The following is a 12,037-nucleotide window of genomic DNA, read 5'->3' as shown; positions in this document are numbered from 1 at the left end:
CGGCCCGGCTCGGCTCGGCTCGGCCCGGCCCGGCCCGGCTCGGCTCGGCCCGGCTCGGCCCGGCCCCGCTGTGTGGGCTGGGCCCGGCCTCTGCGCCGGGTTACGTCCTGCTCGGCCCAGAGCCTCGCGCGTCCGCTCAGCTGGACAGTGCTCGTTCGTCTCCGCTCGACTCCGCCGTTCGGCCCCGTTCGGCTCCCTGGAAGCGGGGCGGGGCGAAGAGGGAGGGGCGGGGCGGCGAAGGGAAAGGCCAGGAGAGGGGGCAGGGGCGGCCCGGCAGGGCCCCGGCGTTTGGCATGGCACAGACGTGGAGTGCGGGTGCCGACTGTTACACTTACGCGCTCGCAGCTACTGCGTGAGGCTACCTGAGAGCACCGCCGCCCCTCCAGCCTCGGGAGCCCAGCGCAAGGAGCGGCGGGGCCGGGGCCGCCGGAAGGACAGCCGCGCCGGCCCCGCCCCTTCCGGCGGTCCAGGGCTCGGGCGGTGCCGGCTCCAGCGCGGGCTGCGTTCCGGGCCGCGGGCCGCCTGTCCAGGCCTCGGCCGCCGGCGCCGGCGCTGCCGCCGCCACGGCCACGGCCTCCCGAGCCCGACGCCATGGCCGCTGCGGCCGGGGACGGCGCGGTGAAGCCGCTGCAGTGCGCCATGAAGCTGGCCAACGGGGCCATCGAGCTGGACACCGGCAACCGGCCCCGGGTGAGGCGACACAAAGCGAGGCGGGGGCGGCGGCCCCAGGCGCCCCCCGGGCGGCCGTCTGCCCGGGCGCGGGGGCGGCGCCGGGGGTGGGGGCGCCGTCCGGGACCCCTCCGGGGGCGCGGGGCGCGGGCGTCGGCGGTGACCTTGGACAGCTCCCCGCGCTCTGCGGGCGGGTCTCCGTCTGCGAAGCGGGGACTTGCAACCGGGGCTCGTCTGCAGGGGGGGGGTTCAAGAAGCAGCAGTTCCCTGTGTGCTGTGTGTTTTCCTGGGAAGACACTGCAGCTTTAATCGGATTCCCCAAAGGGGCGGAACCCTGCAAAGGGTAACTGAGGCTCCTCCGTGAGGCGTCTTGCCAGCACGCCTGTTGGGAGGGAAATGCGGGCCGGGTAGCGTGGGCGTTAATCCAGACGGTGGCGGCCGCGTGGACTGCCCACGGACAGGAGAGGCCGCCTATGCCCAGGAAGAGCCTCCTGCTTCCTCAATGGGCTGCTCTCCCGAAGTCGGGTTTCTAGCACCGCAGGTGCCCCACAGGTCAGAAATCCTTTCTGGAACCCGTTTTATCGTTACCTCGGAGCTGTAGACCTAAAGAGGGTTAATTTGACAACCGGGATGCGACAAGAGGTCATGCGGCGGTTCCAAGTGCCTGGTGCTCTGACTCGGAACCCTGCAGACCGTCAGACCCTGGTCTAGTATTCGAGATTGCGGCGTGCTCAGGGGGTTCAGGAGAGGGATTTCCCAGAACCGAAGCCAGAAAGTGATTCTGAGATTTGCAACATCAGTTCCTCAGTAACTCCCGGGAAAGTTGTGTTTTTTTCAAGCCACTGACTAAAGAGCCCCTGAGTTGCTCAGGAAGGAAACCTGTTGCAGAGTGAACACGACAGCGACTGTTAGGACTGCTTCTCCTGGCGCACTGGAGAATCTCAGTTCTTCCTGTGCTGGGAACAGGCAGTGAGCGGAGGGATGGGTGCCCTGCTGGGCACTGTTTCCCTTCAAGTCAAGAGAAGAGGGATACTATCTGTGCAGGACATTCCTGAGCACCTGGAGCAACTACCAGCTAACTAGCTCAGGCTACATGTCTCAGACTCAAGGGATAAGCAAGCACCATTTCTGTTTCCCACAACGGCATGAGGCAGGCGTGATGGAATTGTTTGCCATTACTGGCCTGACCCTTGCCATTTCTTTTCCCTGGGCACAGGAGGCATATACAGAATACCTGAGGAGCATCCACTATATCTCCCAGGTGCTGCTGGAAGAAGTGGAAACCACCAAAGGTACGGCTCTCAGCCTCACCACTCCTCCTGCGCTGAACAAATGATGGACAGCTTAGCCCTTGGTGGGTCTCAGGCCCGGGGGTGTCCTGTGTCCTACCCATCCGTCGTTAGCAGAAGGTGAATGGGTGAACACTCAGCACGAGCTGTCGTAGTGTGATGTGGGAGCAGGAAGGGATGGGTGCTCTCAGGGGATGGACATGGGATGGGGCATAACCGAGACTGGACTTCGAACCCCGGCCCAGGAAGGAGTGAGCTGCTGAAAAGTCAGGGGCTGGGGGCAGCACTCCCAGCAGAGGGATGTGCACAGGCCCTGAGGTGAGAGTGGGTGCTGGGTACGGCAAGAGTAGGTGCAGTTGGGGCAGTCACGGCCTTGGGTGGAACTGGGGTCATTGTGGTATAAGGGGAAGCTTGTAGAGGCTTTGTGGGAGAGAGGCCAGCATGGAAGCAGAGCCTCCAGGAGGCTCCCACGGTGAGGACAGCAGTGATAGGACGAATTGGAAATGGAAGGAGTGAAGGGCTTGGGGACATTCTTTAAAGGTAGACCTTGGGGCGCCTGGGTGGCTCAGTCTGTTGGACGTCTGCCTTTGGCTCAGGTCAGGATCCTGGAGTCCCGGGATCACGTCCCGCATCAGGCTCCCTGCTCAGCGGGGAGTCTGCTTCTCCCTCTGCCCTTCATCCCTCTCGTGCTCTCTCTCTCTCTCACTCTGTCTCGCAAATAAATAAATAAAATCTTAAAAAAAAAAAAAAGTAGACCTCACAGATTTGCTGGGGGCGGGGGATGAGCTGCTGGTTGGCAGGGCAGGGGGTGGAGAGAGTGAGCCACTGTTTGGTGGGGTGGGGGGGGGACAGTGAACTGGGGGGAGACTGAGGTGCAGAGGGCTGGTCCAGGGGGTGGCAGGAGCAGACTTGTGTGGGAAGAATAGAGAGCTCCATCATGAGCATGTTGTGCTTGAGGTGCTGAGCACCCTGGTGGCTATGGGACCGTGATGGCTAGGGAGGGGTAGGGGTTACCAGAATCACAGCTGCCCCAGAGAGGCAGTGAGCTTAGCAGAGCTCTGGGCACTCCAAGATGGAGGCCTGGGAGGAGGGCACAGCAGTATGGAAGAGACAGACCCTGAGAGGTCGAGGAGCCCTCAGAGAAGGACTCGACATGAGGGTATTAGGGGGTTTCAGTGGGAGTCAGAGGGCTAAAATAGGATGCAGTGAGAGGCTGGCTGTAACGCGAGCATAGGTGGGTCAGGAACTACAGCTACTGGGGTCCAGCTCCTACAGCCCCTGTCTGCTGACGGGAGTGATCCCTGGAGGACGGAATGCAGAACAGAAGGCCCAGAGATGTGCCAGGGGTGGGGTCAAGCACAGCCAGAGGGCAGGAGATAGGTGGTAAAGTTGTCTCTGTGAAATGCTCCATGGCCACCCCAAGGCCCACCTTAAGGAGGGGCTGTAAGTACCAGGAAAGCGCTTGCTGAGAGAAGGCCTGGTTAGGGAGGAAGGGGGCTCTGATGGTCCAGCAGGGATGACAGGTCAGATGCTGGGCTGGCCAAGCTCGGAGCCCACACAGCATCAGGAAGCAAACCCCCCGCAGACGATCGGAAATGATGAGGAGATGAGGTGACCCAGAGGTCAGAGAGGAGGGGGCGGGGTGGCCTGGGGTGAGAGGATGAGGGTGGGGACAGGCTAGCATAGGGGTCAGAGGTGAGGAGGGGATGGGCTTGTCCTTGTGTTTATCTCAGCAAGAATCTCTTGAGCGATAAAGGTGATGGTGACCGGCTTTCTTGTCTCTTGATCCCCAGAAGGTGGCGACCCTGTGGCCCCAGATACCTCAAAGATGCTGAAACTGGCTGAGCAGTGTCTGGAGAGGGCCCAGTCGACAGCTGCCAAGCTCGGTGGGTCTCCAGCAGATTTCCCTAGGGCACTCCCCCACAAGTCTGCATCTCTGTGGGACACTGGACTCCGTGCTGCCCCTTGCTTGTGTACATCTTGCAGGGAAAACACACCTGAAGCCAGCCACGCCCGTGGGTGCTCCTGGCCCCTCGTCTACCAGCCGACATCGCCGGGTGTACTCAGATGAAGGGGGGAGACTATCTCCGTTTCTGCCGCCCGAGATCTTCCAGAAGCTTCAGGCGGCAGAGTCACAAAGTTCCAAAAAGTAAGAGGGGGCCAAATGGAAGGTGGGCTGAGCCTGGGTTTGAAGTCCAGACAAAGGGAGCTAACCAGAATGGTTTTAGTTAAAATGGGTCCGAGAATGGAAACAGCCTCGTGCTTGACAAAAACAAATGCAGATCCCCTTTGGACAAAAGCATGTGTACGAATGGCACACAGTCAGGTATAAGCAAGCACAGAAAGAAAGCAGAAACTTCGAGAGTAAGAGCAGAAACAGCCTGCAAGTATTCAGGTGGAGTTAGCAGACGTTTCGCTAAACCACCGTGCTCTCTACATTTACAGAAGTAAAAAGCACGTTTGAAAATAATGCCAGGGGACAAAAGAACCATAAAATCTGACCCAGCAGATAAAGAACCAAGTAGAAACAAAAACGATACCAAAATTATTTTTTAAAACTAACTGAAAACAATAACGACAAGTTATATCCTGCAGTGACAGTCCACACATGCACACAAAAACGAGTGGTCGATTTTTAACAGAGCAGACATAGTTGTGGAAAGAGTGAGTGAATTGATTAAAGGGTCAATAGACCCCCAGAATGACTCACAGAGGGGAGAGAAAAAAGAAAGTCGGAGAGAAAGATAGAAGATCTAACCTAAGATTATTGGAGTTCCGGGAAAAGAAAAGGAAGAAAGTGGGAGAGGCATTATTTGAAGAGCTAACAAGATAGAAGTTTCTGGAGCTGAGAAAAACGGTCAGATACAAGAATCCCCACTAGGACGGACAAGGCCTGGCTCCTCGTGGCCCTGGTGCTGCCAAGCCTCCAGGTCCACTGCCGCCCAGAGGTCCCGGGCCCTCACTTCTGCATGTGCAGTTTGGGGGCAGGACCAGGCACAAGACTTCCATCCCAGGACAAATTTTCCCTCAGCGGGAGTCCTCACAACTGACCGTCTCCCACCATGAAAGCATGAAGACCTGTGAGGCCAAAAGTCTGGGTGCGGGGTGGGGGTAGCTTTTGGTGGCCATTTCTACCAAGTATTCAGGGTTCTCTCTTTAATGGGTGGCAGATTCATCTAGTTGTTTGGCTCACATGAGTCCTTTAAAAAGTTTCATGTTGTTGCCAAACATGTATAACTGATCTGCAAAAAGTACGACGTCCAGCTTCTCTTGAAAAATCAGAGGTCTCAGCAACGGCAGGTCGAGGTCAGCAGGGCAGGGTCTCCAGTCCACCCCAGACCTCCTCCCTCCTTTTCCTTTCCTGCCTGCCCCCACTGCCACCTGCTCACCTGCTGGTCTCAGGGCACGCCCAGGGAGCATCTTCAGGTCACCAGAGCATTCCAGAGCTTCCTGGGGCCTGGACAGCAGCTCGTCACTATTTCCAGGGAGCTGACACCTCTGGAGGAGGCCTCTCTGCAAAACCAGAAGCTGAAGGCCGCCTACGAGGCACGGATGGCCCGTCTGGACCCCAGCCAGGCCATGCAGAAGACATCCCTGGTGAGTGGGTCCCGGGGAGGGTCTGGGTTGGTGCTGGAGCAGGAGTAGGCCTTATGTTCCCCTTCCCTCCCGAGACCCTGTCCCTGCAGCGGCAGATGATGGAGAACCTTGTGATCGCCAAAGCCCGGGAGGAGACAGTATCCTTTCCCTCCGTCCCTGGTGTCCTGAGCTGAGCAAGAGGGGGTGAGGTGGGAAGTGAAGGGCCGGAGTGGGGGCAGAATTCGCCCAGCTTCAGAGAGGCGTGACCTTGAGGGACGGCTCCTGCCCTGCCCTCCTGTTCCTCCTAGCACCCACGGGCCCCTCTCCAACCTTCCATTCGGCTAGGGCTTGCTTTGTTCCCTGAGCGAGCACCAGTCCTCAGGCCCGCCACCTCCCGTGCCCCGCCTGGCCTGACCATACCCCCGGATGCCCGGGGACTCAGTGCAGGCGGGCTGGGGGGGCCGCCCCACCAGACAAGGCCTTGACTCTGCCGCCCCAGCTGCAGAGGAAGATGGAGGAGCGCCGGCTGCGGCTCCAGGAGGCAGCCAACAGGTGCGTCTCCTCCCGTTGGTCTGGGGACAAGCCGAGAGGACTGGTGGGGACTTCCAACTCCTCCCCCAGCCCTAAGGTGCCCCACCTCGTCTTTCTCCCCAGGAGGTTCTGCAGTCAAGTTGCCCTGAGCCCGGAGGAGCGGGAGCAGCGGGCCCTCTATGCCGCCATCCTCGAGTACGAGCAAGACCACGTGAGTGCCAGGAGCTGCGGCTGGGCCTGTCACGGCTTGCTGTTTCCAGGGCCCGTTGGTGTTGGGTCTTCCTACGCCCCAGGGAGGGCACGGACAGTGTGGTGCTGGTCTCCTGGGGTGCAGCCTTGGTGAGGGGGCACGCAGGGACCTGGCCATGCTCTCCAAAGAAGTCCCCTGCCCTGCAGGACTGGCCGAAGCACTGGAGGGCCCAGCTCAAGAAGAGCCCAGGGGACCTGTCGCTAGTGACCAGCCTGGTCTCCCACCTGCTCAGGTACCAGGGCCTTCCACCCCCCTACCTCCTGGTTGGCCCTGACGGCCGGCAGACGAAAGGATGAGAAAGGAAAGGGACAGAGAGATGGGGGTGCCTGTATGGGGTGCCCACAGGCTCCCTCGGAAGGGCTGGGGTTGCAGACATCCTTTCCAGCCGCCTTCTACCTTCTCAGGGGGGTGGGTCAGACTTTATCTGCCACAGTCACTCACAAGGAAACTGCAAGCGTCAGTCCTCCGAAATGTGTCCGATGGGGCCGCGTGGTGGGCAGGTGGCCGGCGGGTGAGGGCGTGGCCACAGCGCTGCACCCCCACACCTCTTCCTGTGCTCGCAGCACTCCCGACCACCCCATCTCGCAGCTCCTGAAGAAGCTCCAGTGTGCGGTGTACCGGGCGCTGTACCCCATCGTGAGCAGGGGCGCTGTTGGCGCTGCCTCTGCCCCTGGCTGCCGTTCCTTGCCCCCAGACGCCGACGGGCTGCTGGCTCCGGGAAGCCGGCGGCTCCGGCCCTCGCAGAGCCTCTACTGCATGCTCTCCCCTGCGGAGCCCAGCCCAGCCCTGCGGCCCCCAGACGGCACTCAGGCCGGCCCCCCAGACAGAGGGCCAGACAGCAGCCCTGCCGGGCCTCCCTCACCCCTGGCACATAGCTTGACCGGTGTGCAGGGCAAAGACAGCTCCTTTGAAGACCTCGAACACTTCTTGGCTACTTCTGAGGGGTGGGGCCGGGGGCGTGGGAGGCCGCCTGAGCCCCACACAACGGGGGTGAAGAAGGAGCCGCTGCTGGAGCAGCTGAAGAGCACTGTGAAGGACATACACAACGCCATCGGTGAGGGCCAGCGTGCCCGCAGAACGGGGGGGCGGGGGGAGAGCTGCTCCAACTCTGAAGTCTGTGCCCCGCAGAAAGCTTTTCACAGGCCTAGGATGGGCCCTGGGGAGGACAGGCTTTCCTCTCGTTGGCGGCCAGCCACGCTGGATCTGCAGAGCCCTCCCTGTCCACCCTTCTCTGGGGCAAACTCCGTGTTTAGCAGACAGGAAGGCACCCTGCTCTGAGAGCGGCTGGGACCGGCTGTGGGCCCGAGGTCTCCCCGATCCCGGGTTGTCTGCTCCCTGGGCTGCACTGGGAAGGGTTTGGGGAAGGGTCCGCTGTCAGATCCTCTGCCCGCCAGGTGGTCCTGGCTGGCCCATAGGGTTGGACTCAGGTCATTCCAAAGCAAGGACCATCAGGTTTGTGCCGCCTGGTGGTGACAATTTTGAGAATTTTTCCATTTTGAGAATAGTGTGTGGATTCCCTAAGGGTTGGTGTCTAGGGTGGCTGGTGACTCCCAAGTCCCTTCCAAGGAGGAAGGCTTTCAGGGTTTTCTAAAAACCAGTGAGGGGGTCTCAACAGGGGGCTTGGAATACCTTTCGAGGTCACCTGGATGGGTCTCCCATCTCCCTGGGTCTCAGGTCTTGTTTTAAATATGCTTCTAAAGTTCTTGCAGGTTCCCTCAGTTTGGAGTACAAATCCCGTCAGAGAGAGGCTGTCCTTTGCCTTCCTCATTCTGTCTTCTTAGCTCCTCAGGGGAGCGGGGCATGCTTCCGTGAGCTCCTGGGTGCTCTGCCCCCAGACCCCGTGGACACAGAAGTGGGAAGCTTGAGGGGAGTGGAGGGAGGTTCAGGCAGACCCCCATCCCACCAAGCCGGAACGCTGTGGCGCTGTCCACACGGAGGGTGGGAGAGGACGGGGCGGCTATGGGGCCCACTTGGGCACCCCAGGCTGGCTGGGGATGACCTCCAGGGGCTGCCAGCCTGGGGCTGCAGGGCCCAGCCGTCCCCACAGCGCCATTGTGCCGGCTCTGCTCCCGGCAGACAGGCTGCTCTCGCTCACCCTCCTGGCTTTCGAAGGCCTGAACGTGGCCGCCTCCAAGGACCGATGTCTGGCCTGCATCGAGGAGCCCTTCTTCTCTCCACTATGGCCCCTGCTGCTGGTACTCTATAGGTACGTGCCCAGCTCCAGTCCCCCACGGATGGCCCCCGGGGCACCCTTCCAGCTGGTGCTTCACTCTCAGGCCATCCTCAGATGCCTCACCCACGCCCCTGTGACTTGGGGTATAGCTAGCTTTCCCTAGTCTTGCCTCCGTCCCTGGGGCAGGGTCCCCGGGCAGCTGAACCTGGCCTCTGTCTGCCCCAGGAGTGTGCACCGCCTCCGGGAGGCCGCCCTGAGCAGAAGCATGGAGCTCTACAGGAATGCACCCCCAGCCGCCATAGGCATTCCCAGGAAGCTCCTCCCCCGGGACCTGGAGGCCACAGGAGCTGGTGCCTACCCCTACTGTGCTGCAGCCCAAGAGCTGGGCTTGCTGGTCCTGGAGAGCTGCCCCCAGAAGAAGCTGGAGTGCATTGGTGAGGGGTTGCAGTTTGGGAGCACAGAAGGGGGAACATGCTCAGATAAGGTTCCATCCCACAGGTGACCTGGAGTCTGTTTGCCCTGAGCTGCAGACCCTCTTCCCGTCAAGTGGGGGTGTGTCTCACGGGCCATAAGGGGTGTGAGGGCACGATCGGGAGGGAGCTTCTCAGGGTGGGTGCCTAAGAGTTGCTGTGGCCTCTGGGCTGTCCTGGGATCGGCTCCGCTCAGCCCTCTCTTGAAGCCTCACTTCTGTGCCACAGTGCGGGTCCTGCGGGTCATCTGTGCCTGTGCCGAGGATTACTACCAGGCCCAGGAGGCTGCCCCTGAGGCCAAACCCCCAGTGGGTGCCGCAGCCATGTGAGTCCCAAAAGCACAGACTGGGGTGGGCACTGAGCATGTGGGGGACTGCCTGTAGAGGCCTGGGGGAGAGAGAGCCCTCCTGTCCTGCCCCAAGCAGCAGGACTGCAGGTTTCTGCCTGGATTCTGGGGCCCTGGGCCCCGAATCCCGCTGCTACAGTGAGCTTTGCAGGGTTCATCGTCCAGCAGAGTACCCCTGTCCACCAAGGGCTCAGGCTCCAGCCCCCATGAACGATGCATTCCCGCCCCTCTGGGCAGGGCTTCTTAGGAGTTAGGGAACACCTGGCTAATCTGGTGAAATTTAGGGTTGCTTGTCCCAGAAGCACGTGCTTGGTCCCTCGGTTGCACACTTTGGGGGAAAAGCCTCAGCCTCAGTGAAGAGCTTGCTCCCTGTGCTAAGCCCCCAGACCTGGGGTTCCTGCATCATCCCTGCCCCCACTTTCCTGAGGTGAGGCAGGGGTCTTCTCTACCTGGATCTCCGATGCCTGGTTCTGTGTCTTATCTGCATCCTCCTGGGGCCAGCAGCCTCTTGCCCTGGCCCCCATTTGAGTCTCGCAGCTCCTCAGCACCTGTAGGGGCTCTGTCTGTTGCCACCCTGCCCCAGGAACCAGTGTTATAATGAAGGCACCTGTCATTTGAACCTGGTGGGTGGGTTTTAGCACTTACTACACCCAAGGGCCTGGAGGTAATGGGCAGGTAGAAGCCAGAGTTGAGCATGAGATCAGCAGGTAAGAGCTCCACCCAAGGAGAAAGAGACAGATGGTTGGTGGTCATACTCAAGCCATAGTCTTTGCTCGATGCCTTTCCCGGAGACCACCAGCCTGTGGGCCCCATGGGCCAGGGTTCTGCGTGCCCTGCAGGGCCTCCCTTGGCACCTTTTTAGCTCCCCTAGATGCCTCTTGGGGGGGATCTCAGGTGCCTGGCTCCGGTCCCGGGTGTCAGCAGGCTGCCTGGGAGGTGGGCCGCCCCCTCCATCATCCTGCTCCCCAGGTGTGGGCAGGCACTGTGGGGGCAGCCCCTCGTCCAGCCGTGGGCTCCGCAGCACAGGATTCCCGTTCAGGGATGGCCTTGCTGCCTGTAGGGACTGCCCTGCGTCCACTCCCAACTCCCCCACACAGGCGGGCAGGAGGGGCGCAGGGAGAGCAGCTGGTCAGCCCTGGACCACTCCACAGGCTGAGCTGGGGGCTGCAGGGTTTGGGGGGTTGAGCAGCCATACTGGCCACCAGAGCCTACCGGCCAGCCCGTGCCTCTACCCAACAGCGGTGCCGACGACCTGCTGCCCATCTTGTCCTTTGTGGTGCTGAGAAGCGGTCTCCCCCAGTTGGTGTCAGAGTGTGCAGCCCTGGAGGAGTTCATCCATGAGGGGTAGGAGCCCCCGGCTGGAGTCAGGCCAGCATGATGCACTGAGCACGTGCTCCCAGGTCGGGGGTCCATCTGCGCACATGGCCCATGGTCCCCTCTCCCAGTCCCTTCCCACTTCCCCTTTCTCAGCATACTGCTTGGACAGGACCGGGGCGGGGGGGCATCCCTTGAGTAGCATCTGCCTGGGGAGTGGGCTGTCCTCTAGCCCAGCCTCCCTGACAGACCCCTGTGGGACCTCAGCATCCAGGTCCTGCCCCATGAGGGCAGACACCCCTTCCAAGGTGCTGGGGGCCTCCTTGCATCCCCTGGAGGTGACAGATGCTGCCTGGGCCCACCTCTTCACAGGTACCTGATTGGAGAGGAGGGTTACTGCCTGACGTCACTACAGAGTGCCCTGAACTACGTGGAGCTACTGCCCCGGGGGGCCCTGGGCAAGTAGAGGAGAACAGGACCTGCTGAGGACCATCCAGGAGTCACCTGCTGGGGTGGGGGGGCACTAGGCCAGCTGTGGTGGGGCTCTGCAGCTCTCACACTTGCCCTAACCTGACATCTGCCCCCAGGGACTTGAGGAGTCACCGCTGTTCCTCAGAGGCACCAGCTCCTAAGAAGTAGGCCCATCTCTTTCTTGTCTCAGACTGAGAGGCTTTGTGCACGAACAGCAGAGCTGTGGACTCCCCCTGGGGCCTGTACACGTGTCCTCACAGCCCCAGCCACTCAGCAGTAGGGAGGGCGCCTTGGGCCTGGCAGAGGGCAGGTCTGGTTTCTCTCTCTTCCCATCCCTGTGACAGTCAGCTTCCAGCACCAGTCGCTTGTTAGAGTCAAGAAGAGGGCCTGGCCCCTTCCCCTGCCTCCCACCCAAGGGCTGGGGCCCAGGTGGTTTGAAACTGTGCTGTTCACTTACTGGGCATTGATCATTCCATTCTCCTCTGGAGCCCAGGCACCCCCAGGGCACCCACCCGTGTCTGGGGCCTCTGAGCCACTCCGGCCCTTGGCACGGTAGGCATTGGACCCCTGGCCAATTCCCATCCCCGCATGTCCCCTTCTGGGTCAGCGTGAACCCAAGGGTCAGTGCCTGCCTGCAGCCCAGCGCCCACTTTGTTACGTGCCCCGGGCAGCCACTGACACAGCCAAAAATAAAGAGGTCACTGATCTCTCGTGCTGCACAGCTCGCGTGCTCGCCATTCCACTGGCCGCATGGAGGCCTGAGTAGCACAACCCCCTCCCCTGCTGACCAGCAAGAGCCAGACTGTCCCAGAGACCACCGCCCAGACCCCCTGGGACAGGACGTGCTCTGCAGGGCCAAGTGGGTTGGGCAGGACCTGGGACTGGACCTCTTGGCCTGAAGGGCTCTCGGGAAACACCTTCATTCTCCAGGTGGGAAACACACATGGG

General features: G+C 61.1%; 2 protein-coding genes across 6 annotated transcripts in view; one reads left to right on the top strand and one right to left on the bottom strand.

The window, feature by feature from the left end:
* ZNF276 (zinc finger protein 276) overlaps positions 1-452 on the bottom strand; it is a 17,728-nt gene extending 17,276 nt beyond the window's left edge. Inside the window, exon 1 of the mRNA XM_025860331.2 lies at positions 336-452. The gene's annotated coding sequence lies outside the window, so the exon portion shown is untranslated. The remainder of the gene's footprint in view (positions 1-335) is intronic.
* Positions 453-455: 3 nt separating this feature from the next.
* VPS9D1 (VPS9 domain containing 1) lies at positions 456-11,808 on the top strand. Of its 5 annotated transcripts, XM_025860513.2 has the most exons (16): positions 456-690; positions 1,886-1,961; positions 3,752-3,844; positions 3,945-4,107; positions 5,444-5,555; positions 5,630-5,692; positions 6,034-6,086; positions 6,189-6,276; positions 6,462-6,547; positions 6,879-7,369; positions 8,392-8,521; positions 8,714-8,922; positions 9,187-9,283; positions 10,544-10,648; positions 10,991-11,076; positions 11,206-11,808. In XM_025860513.2, the coding sequence occupies exons 1-16, from the start codon at positions 592-594 to the stop codon at positions 11,211-11,213; spliced, it is 1,959 nt and encodes a 652-aa protein (XP_025716298.1). In that variant the 5' UTR covers positions 456-591; the 3' UTR covers positions 11,214-11,808. The 5 variants fall into 5 exon arrangements, 2 of the variants coding, with proteins under 2 accessions (XP_025716298.1, XP_025716297.1); XR_003205869.2 differs by having other exon boundaries at positions 10,544-10,704; positions 10,991-11,808; XM_025860512.2 differs by having other exon boundaries at positions 10,991-11,808.
* Positions 11,809-12,037: the final 229 nt, after the last annotated feature.

This window comes from Callorhinus ursinus, unplaced genomic scaffold, assembly GCF_003265705.2.
Source record: "Callorhinus ursinus isolate GAN/ISIS: 27379988/994484 unplaced genomic scaffold, GSC_fseal_2.0 scaffold46, whole genome shotgun sequence".
Lineage (NCBI taxonomy): Eukaryota > Metazoa > Chordata > Mammalia > Carnivora > Otariidae > Callorhinus > Callorhinus ursinus.
This window is presented reverse-complemented; position numbering and strand designations above follow the sequence as displayed.